The sequence below is a fragment of the Phascolarctos cinereus genome, unplaced genomic scaffold, assembly GCF_003287225.1.
Source record: "Phascolarctos cinereus isolate Bilbo 61053 unplaced genomic scaffold, phaCin_HiC Scaffold_2;HRSCAF=192, whole genome shotgun sequence".
Lineage (NCBI taxonomy): Eukaryota > Metazoa > Chordata > Mammalia > Diprotodontia > Phascolarctidae > Phascolarctos > Phascolarctos cinereus.
This window is the reverse complement of record NW_027555625.1, coordinates 325087860-325105849: the sequence shown is the minus strand read 5'-3', so window position 1 is coordinate 325105849 and position 17990 is coordinate 325087860. Positions and strand designations below refer to the sequence as shown.

General features: G+C 44.2%; 1 protein-coding gene across 8 annotated transcripts in view; it reads right to left on the bottom strand.

Moving 5' to 3' along the window:
- Nucleotides 1-797: 797 nt before the first annotated feature.
- NDRG3 (NDRG family member 3) overlaps nucleotides 798-17990 on the bottom strand; it is a 70250-nt gene continuing 53057 nt past the window's right edge. For 6 of the 8 annotated variants that reach the window (XM_020998687.2, XM_020998688.2, XM_020998689.2 and 3 more), the window contains 11 exons: nucleotides 17792-17852; nucleotides 16536-16622; nucleotides 13659-13715; nucleotides 12133-12236; nucleotides 7828-7893; nucleotides 7471-7522; nucleotides 6594-6641; nucleotides 5011-5046; nucleotides 4874-4925; nucleotides 3465-3503; nucleotides 798-2372 (listed from right to left, as the gene is read on the bottom strand). In XM_020998687.2, the coding sequence (XP_020854346.1) occupies nucleotides 2194-2372; nucleotides 3465-3503; nucleotides 4874-4925; nucleotides 5011-5046; nucleotides 6594-6641; nucleotides 7471-7522; nucleotides 7828-7893; nucleotides 12133-12236; nucleotides 13659-13715; nucleotides 16536-16622; nucleotides 17792-17852 (781 nt within the window). In that variant the 3' untranslated portion in view covers nucleotides 798-2193. The remainder of the gene's footprint in view (nucleotides 2373-3464; nucleotides 3504-4873; nucleotides 4926-5010; nucleotides 5047-6593; nucleotides 6642-7470; nucleotides 7523-7827; nucleotides 7894-12132; nucleotides 12237-13658; nucleotides 13716-16535; nucleotides 16623-17791; nucleotides 17853-17990) is intronic. The other 2 variants (XM_020998690.2, XM_020998686.2) reach the window with 1 other exon arrangement.

The following is a 17990-nucleotide window of genomic DNA, read 5'->3' as shown; positions in this document are numbered from 1 at the left end:
CGTTAACCATTTATTTCTCCTACATAAGATGCCCCACTGGCTAAATCTCCCCTCCCCCCTCGCCCCAAGAAGTGCTCTACACCCTGTCCGATCTCACTGACCACAATATTCGTAACTCGCCCACACCCACGTTCCCTTGAACACCATTTAGCTTCCTGTGTACTCAACACCAGAAGGCAGGGGCTGGGGGATCTGCCCCAAGGAGAAGCAGGGGAAAGGGCTGATTCGGCCACCACAGACCAGGTAATAGTGAGATCTGAAGATAACATGTTCTATCTGCAGCGATGCAGAGGCCATGAGGCATGGATGAAAAGATGTCATCTGTGGCCACGTGCTAACTTCATAGCTAAGCCCTGGCCCACAGGCCCGTGACCTCTCTCAGCTTCCTGCAGGACGCATAGTCTGTGCCACACTCTATGCATAAACTGTCTCCTGAGATGTATTGTAGGGTGATAGGGCAGCTTAGAGGACTGGAGGGTGTTTTCCATACATTAGTCATGTCCTCTATCCCCACTGTCTGGCACAGGGACTTGCACTGAGCAGGGGTCCCCATGGATCCTCTGGAGCAGACTTTCGACTCAGGGGTCTTGGGGGTGGGTGGGTGGGGGAGGGATTTACTTTTGCAAGTTTTAGGGGTTGCTGAATATTCGGAAAAAAATGATGCTAAACACTAAGTCAATTCAACTTTCCTTCCTCCTCCTCCTCCTGTCAACACCACCACACAAAATAAGGTACTCACAAGTGGATTCTAAACCCTTATTGTCTTAGTGAGGGAAATAATGGCAATGCAATCAAAGTAACAATGAGACATATACAGCTTTATTTAATAATTTGTAAAAAGTTGTACTCTAGCAGAGCGGCTTCTTTTCTATTTCTGCCGTTTAAAGCAATCTACCCCCAAGAGCCCCTGCACCCCCCCACTCAGCACCAGGCCAACTAGGCAAAGAGTTTGTCACTGAGAAAGCCAGGCCAGGGCCCTGGCGCTGGGGCTCTCTCCGTGTGAGATCCGGGTGGAGACTTCCCCTTGGAGGCACATTCCCTCTCACACAAAGGGAGTTCACAAGGCAAAGGATCTTTCAGACAACTGTTTAATGTCATTTTTAATGGAGCTTGCATGAGGTCTGCCTGGACACAGTGATATTAAGTGTACCATGATAATGCCTACAGAACTCCCTTCATCCACAGAACTGCTTCCTGCTCGCTTTGGGAAGAGCTGGACTGGATTCTTTTGAGATGAGCCCCTCACCATCCACAGGAGGGCTTCTTAATGTGTTGTTTGAACGGCAGACCCTTCTATCCTGCAGCAGCAGGTGAGGGCCAGGTGAGTCTCCACGCCTCCTTGGGCCCTGGAGAGTGAGAGCTCTGCATTTTGCTTTCAATATTTCTGCAGCAAAAGAGAGTCTGGTAATTAAACCATATGTGCAGTTTAAAAAACACAAAAAACAAAAACGACTCCACTCTGTATCAGAACTGCCACTGCTCACAGACTCTCGGTGGAGAATACTTTGCTCCCTTTTTATTTGGCTGTAGAATAAATAGTGTATGTGGATTCATTTGAACAGAAGCACCAGGCCGGCCTCCCTTTCCTCTATGTGCAAGAGGGTTTCCCTTTATCCTTAAGAAGGAGAGGTACAAATACTCATTTTGACCTTTTATATTCCTCAGCACTACTCTGAATTCAAGTAAGCTTGCAAACCAACTGAATGGAACAGAGAGCTACATAGCACAAGAAAACTCATCGGCCTGGCCAAACAAAGTTGATTCTGTGTTTTCTCCCCTGAAAACACCACTGAAAACAGAAAGGAAAAAACAAGTCCCTTTTTTTTCCTTTGCAGAAGCTTAACAAGAAAGCGATTCTAAATTCACAGAACTATGCACACGCGCGCGCACACACACACACATACACACACATACAGAGAATCAGGATCAGAGAATCTTATCTGATAAATAGTTGAGAAAGCACAGGGAAGGACATATCTGCTAAGACTGGAATGTTATGGTGACCATGTGGGGGGGTCACTGGGTATGTACAAAAGAAAGGCTGAAAGAACCATCAATCCAGGCTAATGAAGAGGTTACAAGTGGCCATGCATGAGTGAGGACAGTAAATGCCAGTTTGCTGGATGAAATGCTATATTATGGGGCTGGTCAGTCGGGAGAGGACTTGGAGGGGTCCAGGAGAGGCGCATCTGTTTAGCAGGACACCTCCATGGTCTGTGGTCTGTCCAGGATGTCAGCTGGCTCGAGGGCTCCTGGAGTTCCTTCTGACTGCGTGCTGGTGAGAGACCGGCTGTAGACACTCTCTCCAGAGCCTATGCTGGACGTGGAGTGGGTGCGTGATCGCAGAAGCCGAGTCATACTGGCTGCTGGTACTGCAAGAGAATCAAAGCACTGAAAGACTGAGTGTTAGGGTGACTCAGTCTTCTAGAGAGGACAAATGGCCCTGGGTTGGTGTTTCAATTAGCTTGTTCCTACTGTACCCCAGAGGATCCTTAGAGAGCCACACGAATCCCAGGACTCTTCTGAGCCGCCCACCCGAGGTGGGAGGATGTGTAGAGCAGTGCTGGTCACCCCAGAGCTCTGGTGGCCCAAGGGAGCAGCACTATCAGAGCCCAATTTTTCAGATGTTCCCAAACCATTCAAACAAGGAACAGCAGGAAGGAGGTTTGGGAACCACTTCTAGGGAACTCAAACCTGTGGGTACATGCAACACTAAATCAAAGAAAAGAAACACACACACAAGTCTAAGTCAGTTTCACAAACACAGCACAAGCCCGATACAACGTGGGTCTAGATGGGTGTGACAACCACCAACGGTACAGGGGTATCCAGACAAGAGAACTGGGAGAACAGAAGTGGCAATCTGACCTAGAAGAGGGACAGCAGGGACAGATGCCAAGGAGAGGTCAGAGGTCTGACTCCTGCTGTGTCCCTAAGGCCAAAACAAGCGTAGCGCCTTCCCACATCTGGCACAGCAAGGTCTGCAGACAGCATCACCCTTCAATGACTCTTGGATCTTCCTCAGGTTTGGGGGCCTATCACTCTCTGGACACGAGATTTCAGAGGTGGAGCCATGGCCCCAGGAAAATGGCTTCCAGTTTCTACCACCACAGGCTATCGTGTTCTCTAGAATGAGGGTCTCATTTCAAGGACTGGTGAGCCATGGGAATGGCCTTAGGGTGGGCAGAAGAGGACCTCTGGCCTTCTAAAATCTGGAAAGTGGCTGGTACCGCTGCACCAGGACCACTGGCCTCTCTACTGTCACCCCTCCTCTCCCCCCTCATCCCTTCTGCTATGCACTGGAGGGGTCAGACCCAGAAGAATGACTGACTCGGGGATGGAATGAGCCTCGTTCTATCGGGCTCCCACTGCACAGGAAGACTGCTAACATGCCGCAGGCAGCCAAGGTGGCCAGGAGAGCACTGCTGGGAGGAGAGGGCAAAGGCTGGCATGGAGGAAGGTACCTGACTCGGTGCTCAGGTGGCTGAGCTGGACATACGGGACTGGAAGCAGGAGGGGATATAGGAAAAGGCATGTTAGTTACCTTAAAATGCCAAGAGGCCTTCTAGGCTGCTTACTTAAAAGCAGAACAACAGTTTGGTTCTTAGTTATTAATGTTACTTTCAAGCTTGATGCTTTTCAAATGGCCTCTCAGATATTTCTTCTCTCATCCAAATGAAACGGAAGTTATTTTCCTACTCCCTATAGTCACAAAGTTTTATATCAGAATTAAAAGGAGAAGTTAGTGAAAAGGGGGGATTGACAGTTTACTGTTCCCTAAGAAAAGGGGCAGAAAAATGGATATGCCAAGAAAACTCAGATCTGAATGCAAAACCCCATGGTAATGGTTCTAGGTTTGGCTACACAATGACTCCAGACCAGACAGGGTCTTGCCAAGCATTCTGCTGAGTCACGGTCCAATGCCCTGAGAGCTGCTGTCTCAAATGCTTTTGGGAATTCCTGGTCAAAACTCCCAGAGGAACCAGGTTTGGTCCATGTGTGCTGAAAATGCCCACTCGTATGATCTGTCCAAGACTACACCTTCACGCAGGGGTGCTCCCAGGGGCAGACAGGACACGTTCCCCGCAAAAGCCCTTGCTTCACTGAAGCAGGGCCCAAACACAGAGGAGTTTTCATAACGTGGAGAGTAGGTACTACTAACGGTACCCCAGTGGTTAGCTGGGAAGTGAACTAGACCACTACTCAGTTACGGGATCTGGAACACGTGACACCTGACCTCCTTGGGACTCAGCTTCCTCATGTGCAAAATAAAAAGGCTGGACTAGAGGACTGCTAAGGTGCTTTACCAAGAACCAGTTCTAACTCCGAAAAGATGTGCTGAGTTCAAAACTGGATTCCTTTCCTAAAATAATGAATGACACCCTAGGAGACTATTGAGCAAATAAGCTCTTTGAGCTGGCCCAGGGCCTTTCGCCATAATGGAGCTTGTACATTGCGACGCTAGAGCACTTAACACAAATTCTGGATAACCAAAGGTTTAAAAATATTGATGCCACCTCCTCCATGAAGCCTTTCCCTGATCCCTCCAGCCTTGAGTGTTCGCTCCCTCCTCAGATCCCCCTGTATTTTGTCATCTGTGCACATGCTACACTCCTCAGAAGAATGTAAGCTCCCTCAAGGCCAGGGCTCTTTCATTTTTGTGATAGCACCCTCTGGGCCCAGTACTATGCCTCATACATGAATCAATGTTTGTTGCAATGAATTTGCCTTGTGCCTTGGCACAGGCACAAAATACCCACGTCAGAGTGTTGTAGCTGCGTGCCCGGTGCTCTTTGGACATCACCCTGGACCAAGCTATGCACAGGACTACAATTCTCATACTCCTCCAAACCAGAAGTTGCATGTTACTTACTATAGCCCATTCCCTGCACAAAGTATTTGAAGGCTTCGGTCAGCTTCCCAGGCTAGGGGAACAAAGTGAGAAGACATTAGTTCAGACAGCTCCACTGATGGTGGGAAGCAAAACCAAATGATCTTTTGCCTTCTTACCTGAACCACTTGAGGTAACCCTCCACAATCTGCCATCTAGACAAAGAGAAATAGGTATGTTAGCTCTCTGCTTATATTTCTTACATTTACAACATTCAATGCCTGCACTACCCCCTTAACAAATAAGGGATAGTTCACTTTTAGGGTTCTATTACTGATTGGCTGAATCAAATGGTACATTTCCCCCACCTTGCCCAGGAATAGTCTCTGAGATAGATCTGAGACAGTCAGTCCCAAACCTTCTGAGCTTGTACACCACAGGGCCTAACTTGCAGACTTGGGACAGGAGTTTTCTTTCAGAGGCTGCAAGATTAACTACCATCATGGACTGCGGTCTTGACGTCTGATAAAGAAACTCACTTTTTAAAACCAAAGCAGCCTGAGGCAAGTCACTCCAGTCATTCAAGAAACAGGTGTAAGGGCCTACCATGTGCAAAGTGCTACGACAAGCAACAGGAAAGAAGCAAAAATATCACCAAAATCTGATTCAGGCAGCTGGTGGCACAGTGGTCGAGTGCCAGGCCTAGAGTCAAGAAGACTCAAGGTCAAATCTGACCTCAGATACTTACTAGCTGTGTGACTCTGGGCAAGTCATTTAACCCGCTTGCCTCAGTTTCCCTACCTGTAAAATGGGGATATATACACATATATACGTGTCTGCTGACTATAATTATCATTATTATTATCGTTCCCTTCCTCAGGGACTCCACCATTCCCTGTGTGGCAATGTGATAAAGTGGAAAGATTTTTCTTTTTGAGTCTGAAGGACTAATAGCAAATCCAATGACTTCTCATTACTAGCAAGTCATTAGATTTCTCTGGGCCTCCTTGGCTCTCTCATCTGTAAAACAGGGGTAAAAGTATTTGTGGCATCAGCCTCATAGGGTCATTGTTGAGGCAAGTTTTTTGTAAAGCCTGAGGCACTACAGGAACGCAAGCTTGTTTTTGTGACTGAGCTGCACATTCTAGAATCATGTGATTTCATGCTGGAACACTGCCTGGATGATGACTTCCTCCAGAATCTCTGGGCTGCCTGCTGTCTTTGCATTCAGTCGTTTCACGTGTGTCTAATCTCAGCAACTTTACAAGATTTCTGTGATAACACATGTTTTTAGAGGAAGGCGAGGGAGTGTGGACCTTACAAAGGGTGGGGGATACAGAAGTGGCCGGCTTATTCAAGATCGTGACTTACCTTTAACCTGACACTAACCTGGAAGGGATTTGTTAGATGACACAACATTTTGGCAAACTGTATCAGAAAAACTGTCTTAGGTCTTTTAAGCATACAAGCAGAGTTTAGTCATTCCCCAAAGCAAAAACGAGAATCTAGTTAGAGGCACAATGAAAACGGAATAGACATTGGGAGACTACTGACTCTTGGGCTGCTCTACATTGGCATCAACGGGAATGGAGCACGAATACTCTCATGAGTATTCAGCCTGCCTGATGGAAAAGCACCGAAGGGAAAATGGACAAGTGGCTACGACATTCACAACACAGACAGCCTCCTTTCAGGCAGCCAGCCTGATTTACTGACAGATAGGTGCCACTGAGGGGGCAAGTGGAGAGACTGCTGCAGTTACCTTTAGTAGAGTTGTGTTCATAGGGTCCAGGCGAGCGTTGCATTCCACCTAAAAGAAAAGATTCCCAGAGAAATGAATAAACAGAAGATCAATCTGAAGATGATCCTAAAAGGACAAAGAACCCACCATCCTGGTGCTTGCAAAATCTGACCCCTTACACTCAACTCCTTAGGAGGCCAGTGGTGAAGAAGACCGAAACTTAAATGCCATGCTGGTCTGAATAACAGCTGTATGCAATGACCTTCCTATTCCCTTAAGGAAAATACACTGTACTAATCCTAAGGCATAGTATAATATCTCATCCATTTTATGGGGTCAGGGAACGATTGATTCTGGAAAACTGAACTTTTCACAAAACTAAGGAAGTTTGCTCTGGTGGTTCTTCGAGAACGTTTACATGCATGCACACATGTGAGTGTGCATACACAAGCGCAGTAAGTTATCACTGTCCCACCTCACCTGCTGACCTGCTTCTCCTATGTTTTGAAAACCCTGCCATTTGTATCCACTACCTGATTTTACATCGGAAAAAAAGACAAGGTCATTGGGGAAAATCAGATAACCAAGCATTTGGGTAAAAATTAAGCCAATATGCCGCGTGTGTGAGAAAGACAGAGGTGGAAAGTGGCCTGATGACAGTTATTTTTGTTAGGCTGGGGGCTGCTGGCTGACCCAAACAGAATGCTGACTGTGGCAATACTGTGCATCCCTACACAAAAAGGCTGACCTGACTGCCTTCTGCAGAGCTAGGTGCCATATACAATAGGGGGGTGGGGTGGGACAGGGAAAGGGTTCGGGTTAGCTATTTTTGAAAACAAGTAGCAAACCCTAAATCTAGGGGGGTGGGGTGGGAATGAAAGATCATGCACACACATACCACAGCCTCAACTGCAGGTGAGCTGTCTCCTACCACCAGTAACGTAGGACACCTAAGTAAAGACCAGACAAAGAGCGACACTTAGAGACAAGAGGATACACTTGAATACACTCTGAATACTGAATTATTCTGAGGAAGGGGCAGAGGAAGTGGGTGAGGAAAGGGGCAGGGAGGGAAAAATAGAGAGAGGGGGAAGGAAGGGAAGAAAGAGGGGGGGAGAGAGAAGAGGAGAGAAAAGAGAAGAGGAAGGGGTAGAGGAAGTGGGGGAAGGAGGGTGAGAGGGGGAAGGAAGGGAAGAGAGAAAACAAACATTTGTCCATAAGTGAGCATTCATGTGGAGAATGTGGGGACACTTACTTCAGAGTTTTCGTTCTGTTGTCATTATTGCCCAGTGTGGGCCTCTCAATCTCCAGATCTCTGCGACTGAGTAAATCAAAGAAAGCAATGCGTGTTAGGCAGAATTGTGCCAGTGGACATTTCACAGAATCTGAGATCAATTAAGTCTAACTGGTACCAGAACAGAATTCCCTTCTACAAAATTACCCCCAAATGGCTCTGTACCCTCTACTTGAGTATCTCCAGCTGGTGTGAACCCACTACCTCCCCTAAGACAATCCATTCTATTTCAAAATCTCTCTAATCAGGAAGTTTACCCTCCCTCACCTGAGGCCTCACTGTCCTGTGTTGAGTACTTCATGGATAATTTAGGTCCACTGCAGAGACATGCTTCACTCCCTATCCTCCCCCTTCCAGTTCTGGAGCCATAATCAAATCAACACTCCCACAGCTCCATAAAAAAGTGTGCCAATCTATTTATTTCCTTAAGGCTTTACTCTCCAGGCCAGGCACTTTCCAAAGCAAAACGTCTTAGCCTAGTCACCACTCCCTCCCCTTTCTGCTGTTGCTGAGTGATTTTTCAGTTCTGTCTGGTCCCAGGGCTCTCTCCACTCTACCACCTAGCTCCCCTTTATGTACTGTCTTCCCAATTAGAGGGTAAGCTGCTTGGGGAGGGCCCCCCCCAACACGACTGTCCATGTGTTTGTAATTTATATCCCCCAGAGCTCAGCACAGAGTTAGGCTTGCTCTAAGCTAATTATTTCACCCGTTCCACTCACAGTTCTAAGCAGCCCTCTTGGGCCAAGAAGATAAAATTTAATTCATCCCTCCATACAAAAACTCTTCAAATACTTGCAGTCAATCACGTCTCCCTTAGTGTCTTCCTATTCAGAATAATAAGTCCTGGGGTTTCTTCATTTTATATAGAACTGGAACTGCTCCCTCCAAAGTCACCAATTAAAAATACTGAACGTAACAACAGAAAAGCATTTCCACATACAGAGTAGAAGATAAAGGGGATTATATATGAAACTACGAATCTCTACTCCATACGGCTTACTTTAAAATATATATATAAAAAATAAACTCAACACATCACTTTCAAAACTGTGCCGCATGGAACACCAGCCCTGGATTCAGGAGGACCTGAGTTCAAATCCAGCCTCCGACACATAACACTTACTAGCTCTGTGACTCAAGTCACTTAACCCCCAATTGCCTTGCCAAAAACAGTAACAAAAACCAACCAACCAAACAAACAAAAACCGGTCCTGCTTGTCTGTGCTTCCCTCTAAACTTTCTCTCATTCTGTGTTTTTATCGTGAATTCAAAAACCAAAGAAAATGAGCACCTCCATACGCAAAGCACCAGTGCATAAACCCTGAATCAGTTTGCTCCTCTCTCCAAGCATACAAATTCAACATGTAACCCTCAAAGCTTACATGTTTTCCTTCCATCAGCTCTCTTTTGTTGTGCATTTAAAAAATAATAATCTTTTTCTTTTGATACCGCTATTACCAACAAAAAACAGAAAAAAAAATAAGCACCGCCAAGCACACCAGACCCACACGGTGACCACGTCCAGAAGTCTCTCTCTTTTGTCTGTCCCCTTCTGTCACAAAGCAGGTAACACTTCATCATCATAGCCTCTCTGGAGTCATGGTTGCTCACTGCTTACATTAGACTTCTTAAAGTCCTTTAAAGCTGTTTTTCCTCACAACATGTTACAATGTATTGTCCTTGTATAAATCAGTGGCCTGGTCCTGCTCACTTCCCTCTGCTTCTGTTCATACTACCCAGGATTCTCTGAAATTCTCTCTTCAGTCATTTCTTACAGAGTTGTAATATTCTATTACCTTGATGTATCACAGTTTGTTCAGCCATCACCCAAGTGATGGGCAGCTCCTTAGATTCTAGTTTTGTTTTGTGTTTTTTAAGCATCCTCTTCAGGATCAGAAAGTTTGCTTTCCCTGTGGCTATTTACATTGCCCTCCAGAATGGATGAACAAGTCATGGCTCCCAGCAGTACCTCAATGTGCCTCTCCCCGCAAATTTATCATTTCTCCTCTTTAGTCAACTTTGCCAATCTGATGGCTGTGAAGTGGAACCTCGGGATTACTTTAATTTGCATTTTAAAACTTGGATTTCTGGAGCATTTTTTCATACAGCTGTCCCCCCTCCCCATCTGCCTATTCACACCCCTCATTCTCAGGACTTGGGCACCATTCCCTTCCCCCCACCCCTTTTTATGTGACTGGCGTTTCCAAGGGCTGTCCTCCATGACTGGAACGCTCTTCCTTCTGGCTTCTTTCAAATCCCAAATAAAATTCCTCCCACCTCCTACAAGAAGCCCTTCCAGATCCTTAATTCTCTGGCTTTCCCTCAGTGGATTATCTCTGATTAATCCTGATAGTCTGTGCACAGTTATTTGCACGTTGTCTCTTCGATTGAGACAGTGAGCTCCTTGAGAGCAGGGCTGTTTTTGACTTCCTTTGTATCCCTAGCACTTAGCACAGTGCCTGGCTGCACAGTAGGAACTTAATAAGTGTTTCCTGACCGGCAGAATATGTTGTCTTTGATCACAAGATCCTTGAGGGCAGGGAGTGTCTTTTTGCTCAGATGTGTATCCCCAGCAGTTAGCAGTGTCTGACACTTGACATGCACTTAATAAATGCTGCTCACTAAGCTAAGTGCTTTACAGATATTATCTCATTTATCACTCTAGGTTACAATATCACCTCAAGAGAGAACAGGAACCACCACAGTGCCCTGGGGCACAGGCACCCATGCATTCATGGGGACTGGGACAAAAAGATGATTTAGCAAAGGGAAACAGCTGAAAAGGTAGGAGACAACCATTCCTATCAATTAGGAAATGCTTGCCAACCCCTGGGAAAATATGGGCCCCTACCCTGCTCTGACCAGCAGTTTCTAACTGCTCCCAAGAAGACCCCCACATACCCCAGCAGGTTCTAACTCCCCTGTTCCCGTACAGAGATAGTTCCAAGGACATTTCTGCAACCTTGTTTTTGTAATCTCTTAACACCTTCAACATTCCTTTCCCGTAGCTCAGCTATTCTGTGTACCCAGGGTATATGCTGTCCCGCTTTTTACCATGGATATGTCCTATAAGAACCCCCTTCTCCCCTTTCCCCCTGGGCATCCCTGTCTGAATAGGGCAGCATGCTGTACTGGACTGCAATTACTCGACCCTAAATAAATGCCCCACTTTATTTACTTATCACCTAGCTCATCTGAATGTCTCCCCCCTCCCCAGGTTGATAGGCTCTTATTTTTATAAATTTGAATTAGTTTATGTATCTTGAAAATGAGACCTTTATCGGAAAAATTTACAACATGCCCCAGAGGTTCTCAGCTTCCTAGCTAAGCTCCTCAAGGCCAGGGACCACCTTTCATGCTTCTCTAATTCCTATAATGTCTGAACACAGAAAAAGGTTCAATAAAGCCTGGCTGAACTGAAAACAGTTACTGGAGGGTTCATGTCAGCCAAACACATAAACTACAAGGCTCTACAGTAAATGTGCTCCTGAGTTTTTCACAGAAATTTTCTGAATCCCTTCCTGAGTCCTCAGAAAACAAACTTTCTCAGTGATTTAGGGCAGGTATGGATGTTTTGGAGTAAGTAAAGAAATAAAAACCCCACTACTCATGCATATGTGCCCAAATGGAAGATCTTACAGTAAGGCAGTGGAGGGGAAAAATGACACAGAATGAGGTCAAACTGTAATGTTCCCCTCTCTGTCCTTTCTCCCTTTCATGCTGCCTTGCGTCTTAAATTCATTGGTTCCCTACAGTATAAAGAAAACTGATACAGCCTTAAAACTAAAACCAGTTCGGTTGGAGCTATGCTAGCTACAGTTATCCCTTCCACATCTCGACTTTCCCTGTCTCAGGTTCCATATATTGTGGGTTGGCATAAGAAACTAAATGGGGAATTCTGTGGAAGCCACAGACAACACACAAAGGCAGCAGACAACACAGAGCCTATGATCAAATATTTAACCCAAATTTTACAATGAGGTACTATGAACACTCCATAGAAGAAAAAGGAAAAAATTCAGACTTCCTCTCTGGTCTGAAGGGAGGCCAAAACATTTCATGTGTGGGGGGTACTGCATCCCTAACCCCTACGATGTGACAGGAATAACAATGTTTGTGGCTATCTCACAGGTTGCTGTGGCAGGTGAAGCCACACAAGAGCAAACCAACCAAATACAATGGAAGCAGAAATGAGAACTTTTTTCACCCCTTTCCTAGTGTTCATTGTCTTCTTAGGCTGTATCTACATAAAGTTGCATTTCATACCTATTATATGAACCGAGGAACAGCTGCAGATTTTCTTGGTTAATATCTTGAGCGATATGGAGTCGATATGTTTGGATCAGGTCTAGATTGGCCTGCAACTCTTCCTAAAAGAGAGGAGACATGGTGCAGGTAAACTCCAAGCTAGAAAAAAGTTCGATTCACATGAGCACAGGTAGTTTTCATCCTCAGTGAACTAGCTGTCCCTTTTGTTCTCAGGGGCAAGAGATGAACAGAGCACTCTGTTGACAGACTTCTTGGTGTGTATGAACTGCTAAATTCATCTTTGAATTTAGCGTTTTTAAGGGAGACACAATTCAGGCCCTTTCTCACATAGACCCAGAAAAAGAAGCCTATTCTAAATTCTAAAATCATAAAGAAAATAAGAAATGTCATACTGGGTTTTGTTTTAGAAAGGCAGTGAAACATCTTGGAAAAACTGTTAGACCTACAAGGTCCCCTCATACCGCCTACATGATCATGGGGAAATCATGACTTCACTACTCATAGTCATAGTTTCCTCCTCTGTAAAGGGAGGACAGTATTTGCATTACAACCTCTACAAAGTTGCTGTGAGGCCAGTGTTTCACAAAACTTAAAGCAATATATAAATCATCACCATCCAATGGTCTAGAGAGCCCTATAATCAAGCTACCTTACTATGTCAGTTTCAGAAGGTTAGGGACGTGTCCTCATCAATCTTTCTTCCTTTAGGAAAGGTTTCTGATTTATCACCATCAAAATCTATCTTCACTTATCTTACACATACGATAGTCACTTTATTATGACCATTTAGCATTTCATGGGAGTTGGATATTTAAGTCAGGTCAGAATAACTTGAAGAAAAGAAGCTACCCACTCAAAAATCAGTGGACCTAACTCCATTCCAGAGGTCAATGCTGAGTCTATTCCTATCTCTGCTATTCTTACTGCCCCACGGCTTCTTCCTTTTTTAGATACCACAGAGCACCCAACCCTTGATTCACCTGCCTGTTTTCTCATGTTTTCTACTGCTTTCCTGTGCCTCTATTATTTCTTCCATAAATTACATGTACCCTTTCCTCAAATTCCACTCTGTAAGTGTGTCATTTCCATAAAACATTTCTAGATCTTACTCTGTCTGTAAAAGAAATCTGGCAAAGAACTTGAAGTTGGCAAATGACAGCATCCCCTTCCCTTCTGTCTCTCTAAGGGCTACCTGGCACTGGTGAGATGCTCTTCCAACTGTCACAGAGTACTGGGTGTCTCTGGGCCAAATGGGACTTTATAATGATAGTATTTACTTTAGCTGTTGCATGGTGTTATGTATCATGACCAGTTATATTCTCTGGAGGTCCCTCATCTCCCATTACCTCATACTACCACCTTGGGAAATGGCTGACAGGCTCAATGCCAATGAGTCTGCTGGAGTCAAACAAGACAGCTTTGCTCATGGGGTAATACACTCAGAGCCATACTGCATGACTTAGTTTTTGCCATTGATTATAAAACTTCCAAGTCAGAAGTGGTATGTTAACCATTATGCTTACCTGCCCAAAGTGGTGAGCCAAAATAATGTCTACAATGTTAGTTGTCCAGCCTGAGAACTAGAAAGAAGGAAATTAAATGTTACATACTCATGTAAAGTTTTCGTTTTTCTTTTTTTAAGTAAATTTTTATTGGTCTTTTGTTTTCACATCATCTGAATTTCCACTGCATCCCTGAAGTCAAAAATGAAGAGGAAATGGCATTATCATGGGACAGAGGCGCTGAGCATCTCCAGGAATCTTCTGATGGGTTGGTTTTCTGTGTCCCTTGGGTCCCTGGTAGCAAACAAGTCACGACTGAAAGAGCTGTGATAGTAGAGCCTCTGATGACAACCAATCACAACTCCTCCTTTCAATCCAACATTTATTAAGAGCCTGCTATGTGTGAGCAGCCACTCTGAGATGGAGGTGACAATGAGAAGGGATACAGACACTGAAGACACCAGTGGGGTGGGGTAAGTTATTTAAAGAGAAAAGGCATAAACAAGAATAAAACACCGAGTAGAAAGTGCAAGGGCACAAGGAGAAATGTTTTCTTACATGAAGCTTCAATCAGCCTCTCCACCACTTCCACACATATAATTCCTAATTCTACCTGATAGAGCCAAGCAGAACAAGGCCTTCCATATTGCAGCCCCTCAGATACTTGAAGACATCAATCACATCCCCTCCTAAGTTCATTTCTCTTTTCCAGGTTGAACATTCCCAGCTTTTCACTGGTATTTGTATGGCATGATCTTGAAACTCCTTCACCATGCTGATCCTTGTCCTCAGGGTGCTGTATCAGTGTTTGTCAGTGTTCTTCCTAAAATGCAGTGCCCAGAACTGATCATACTTCACCTGTGTTCTGACCAGGGCAAACACACTACAGCGGCACCACTATCTCCAGCAACCAGAAGACAGAGATATGGGCTAGACAGGAGACTTAGACAGAACCGGTAACATCGCTGGATCCAAAGAACAGTCAGTAATGCTTTGATGTCCTCTTGGAAGGTAGTCTCTGGGGGAATACCTCACAGCTAAGCAGATTCCCTGAGATACTCCACTAGAGAGCTGGATTTGAACTTGGGTCTTCCTGATATTAGGCCTAGCTTTCTATCTACTGTGCTGCCTTGCTGCCTCCACTATAAGAACTAGGTGACAGACCCTGTTAAATGCCTTGCTAAAATATAAACAAGATAAGGCTATAACATTTTTCCTGCTCTCTTGCTGAGGCGACCTCATTAAAAAAGGAAATTAAGCAGGCCTGGCATGACCTGTCTTTGATAAAACTGTAAAGTTCACTGTGATCACCACTTCTCTTTCTATATATTTACTAACCATCCATTTAGTACTTGGCTCTAGAATTTTGTGAGGAATCAAAGGCAATCTCACTAGCCCGTCGTTTGCTATAAAAACAACTGATTGTCTGATATCCAGGATAAATAAAAGAGTACCTAATTGTCCTCTATTCAAGTCACAGGATGAACTATATCCAGAGCCCTGGAAGAATTGGCAGTGTGATTTCAGAGGCACTGCCTATAAGAGATCTTTGAAAGATTGTGGAAAATAGAAAAAATAACTGTAGGATTAGAGAAAGGATCATAGGGTCATAGATGATAGCTTACTCTTTCTCCTACTGTACCCCTCCCTAGTTAGAGCTGTAGTTCTGTCATTAGTTATTATTGTCCCATCCACCCCAAGCCATGGTCCTATCTCTTCTTCGATCCTCTTTTCCCCAACATGGAAAAAAAAAACCACCCTTTTTTATTGTCTTTCACATTTTTGACCAGTATCAAGTTCATTGTAAGCAACAGAACTTCGGGCAGCGATCCTATAAGCCTATGCCATTCATATAGAACTCTTATTTATTTTCCCTTACCTGCTATTCTCTCGGTTGTATGTATGTGTCTCTTAAAAATCTGTGTGGTCACTTATTTCCCTTTGTATCTACCCCAGTTTCTTTAGACAGCTCCCTCATTAATCATTTTTCTTCGTATCCTCAAAATTTCATTCTAAGGAGTTTTCCATCCCTCCTAAATGGACCTTCCCTGTAGATGTTAACCTATGGGGTCTTATTTTCAGTTGTTCTCACAACTCCTCATCTAGATGCACAGAGTGCTAGCCCTAGAATCAGGAAGACTCCTCTTCCTGAGTTCAAATCTGGCTTCAGACACTTGCTAGCTGTGTGACCCTGGGCAAGTCACTTCACCCTGTTTGCCTCAATTACCTCATCTGTAAAAGAAGCTGGAGAGGGAAATGGCAAATCACTTCAGTATCTTTGCCAAGAAAACCCCAAACAGGGTCATAGAAGTGTCAGGCATGACTGCAAAACGACTAAGCAACAACAAAGCAGAGTCCTTCAAGTGCAGGAAGAGTGACCACTCGGGCACGCAGCAGAGGGATTCTTGCTCAGGAACAGGACTGGGCTTACATGGCCTCTGGGGTCCTTTCCAACTCCCATTCTGCGTCCACTCTACTACCTGACTAGCTCTTTAAAATCAATGACAGCGCTTACATGCAGCCCTTTAAAATTCCATTTTGGTAAATTCCAGACCACCACTAATTTGAGCTGCTGCCATTCTTTCGGCAGGAACACTTGGAAATTCTAGCAGTCAAGGAAAACTTATTTCAAAATAATTTTTTCAACCTAAAAACAGTGAATTTATTTTGGCATAGATGAGTTCCATGAGTACATGATGATTACTGGCATTCAAATCATTTATATGTGTAAGACTCTGCAACTTTATGAGTAGGTTGAACTCAACTTGCTACCTCTGCCTGAACCCCAACAAACACATCAGAAAGGAGGAATTTCTTCCTTTTCAAAGAGCATATGTCCAAAAACTTTAGGGAACACACTGTGAGATAAGTGCCTGGATAGTCAGAACGGGTACTTACTTTGGAGGCTGCCCAGTCAATCCAACCTTTAGCACAGGGGTCAACATTGATGAGCATAAGGCCTTCCACCAGCTCTGGATGACTGAGCTGAAAAAAAAAAAAAGAGACAGACACATCAGCACTTTTATGCCTTTATAGAGGAGAAAGAGTAATTGCAAAGAGAGTACCATTTTTCCAACCAGGCCCCACAAGGTTGTCCTAACACTGTAAGAGCATGGCTAATTATTTTCCTGTTCCAAAAGAGGAAGGTGGGCTTTCTGCTTTGATGAGAAAGCATGCAGGTAAGTGTGAGGCAAGAACTCAGAAAAACAATTCCTTCACATAAGAGTTAATATCTGAATGGGCAATCCCAAGGATAGTTCTTAAAATGGTTATCAATTGCTGCACTAATTAAGGGCTGATACGAATTCTGAATTTCTACTGTTGATATGTAGGTACTTAAGTAGTAGGGGTCATAAAACTATCACTTTGGTTCTCTACAAGTATCTTGTACCTTAGCCCAAATCATCCCCCTACAAAATGCTGAAACTTGAAAGCAAGCCTATTGGAGCTAGAGATTCTTAAGCATGTAAATTTCTTAGGATAATAGCTAACAAGGGATTTGAACAGTTCTTCACTTTTGAGATTATTTGCATACATGTTTTCATGTTCTAAAAATCAGAGAAGAAGCAAGATAAGAATAAAACTTTGGCTTCAAAAGCTTATTCTCCTTTCCCCAAATGGGCCTTTTTTTTTTTAAACTTATCTTATATAAAAACAAATTATTAAGTGTCTTTTATATATGTTAACCATTTCAAAACCTTCTAGGGTAGGGGTTCTTAACTTGAGGTCTGTGAACTTGTTTCAGTAGAATTAATTTTGCTGGTAATTCTATGCATTTAAAAACATTCTAAGTATCCAGAGGCTGCCAAACGGGTCCATGACACCAAAAAAGTTACAAGCCCCAGTTATAGAAGGTTCCTTCTTTTTTTCCCTTCCATCTCATCATCTTCCCAGTTTCCATATGGCCTTACAGTATGGTATATGAAGAGGAAAGCATGGCCTATTATGCAAGCCTATATTTGGATTTTTCTAGCTGGCCCTTCTCAGAGGCAAAGTTGGGGAACTGTCCTTGGTGCTTAAAGCATGTCTTAGCTCACTCCTTCGATGTCCTTTAGCTTTTGCCCTTTAATGAAGCAGCATGTCTTAGACAAGGGCAGCTCACAAAACCAGTATGTAGCCTTCGGTTCTTGGGCCCATTCCCATCATTTACTCACAGCAAACCTGCTGAGGATATAAGCACCAGCTCCAACTCCAATTCCAATGATACCTTTCAAGCTGCAAAACAGGCCAAGATTAAAAAGGTTAACTTTATATGGGAAGTCCCAGTATTGTCTTTGTTTTTTTTCTTCTCCTTCCCTTCATGATCTGGCCGGCTTCAAACATTCCCATTTATCCTCCTTAGACTTGCACTAC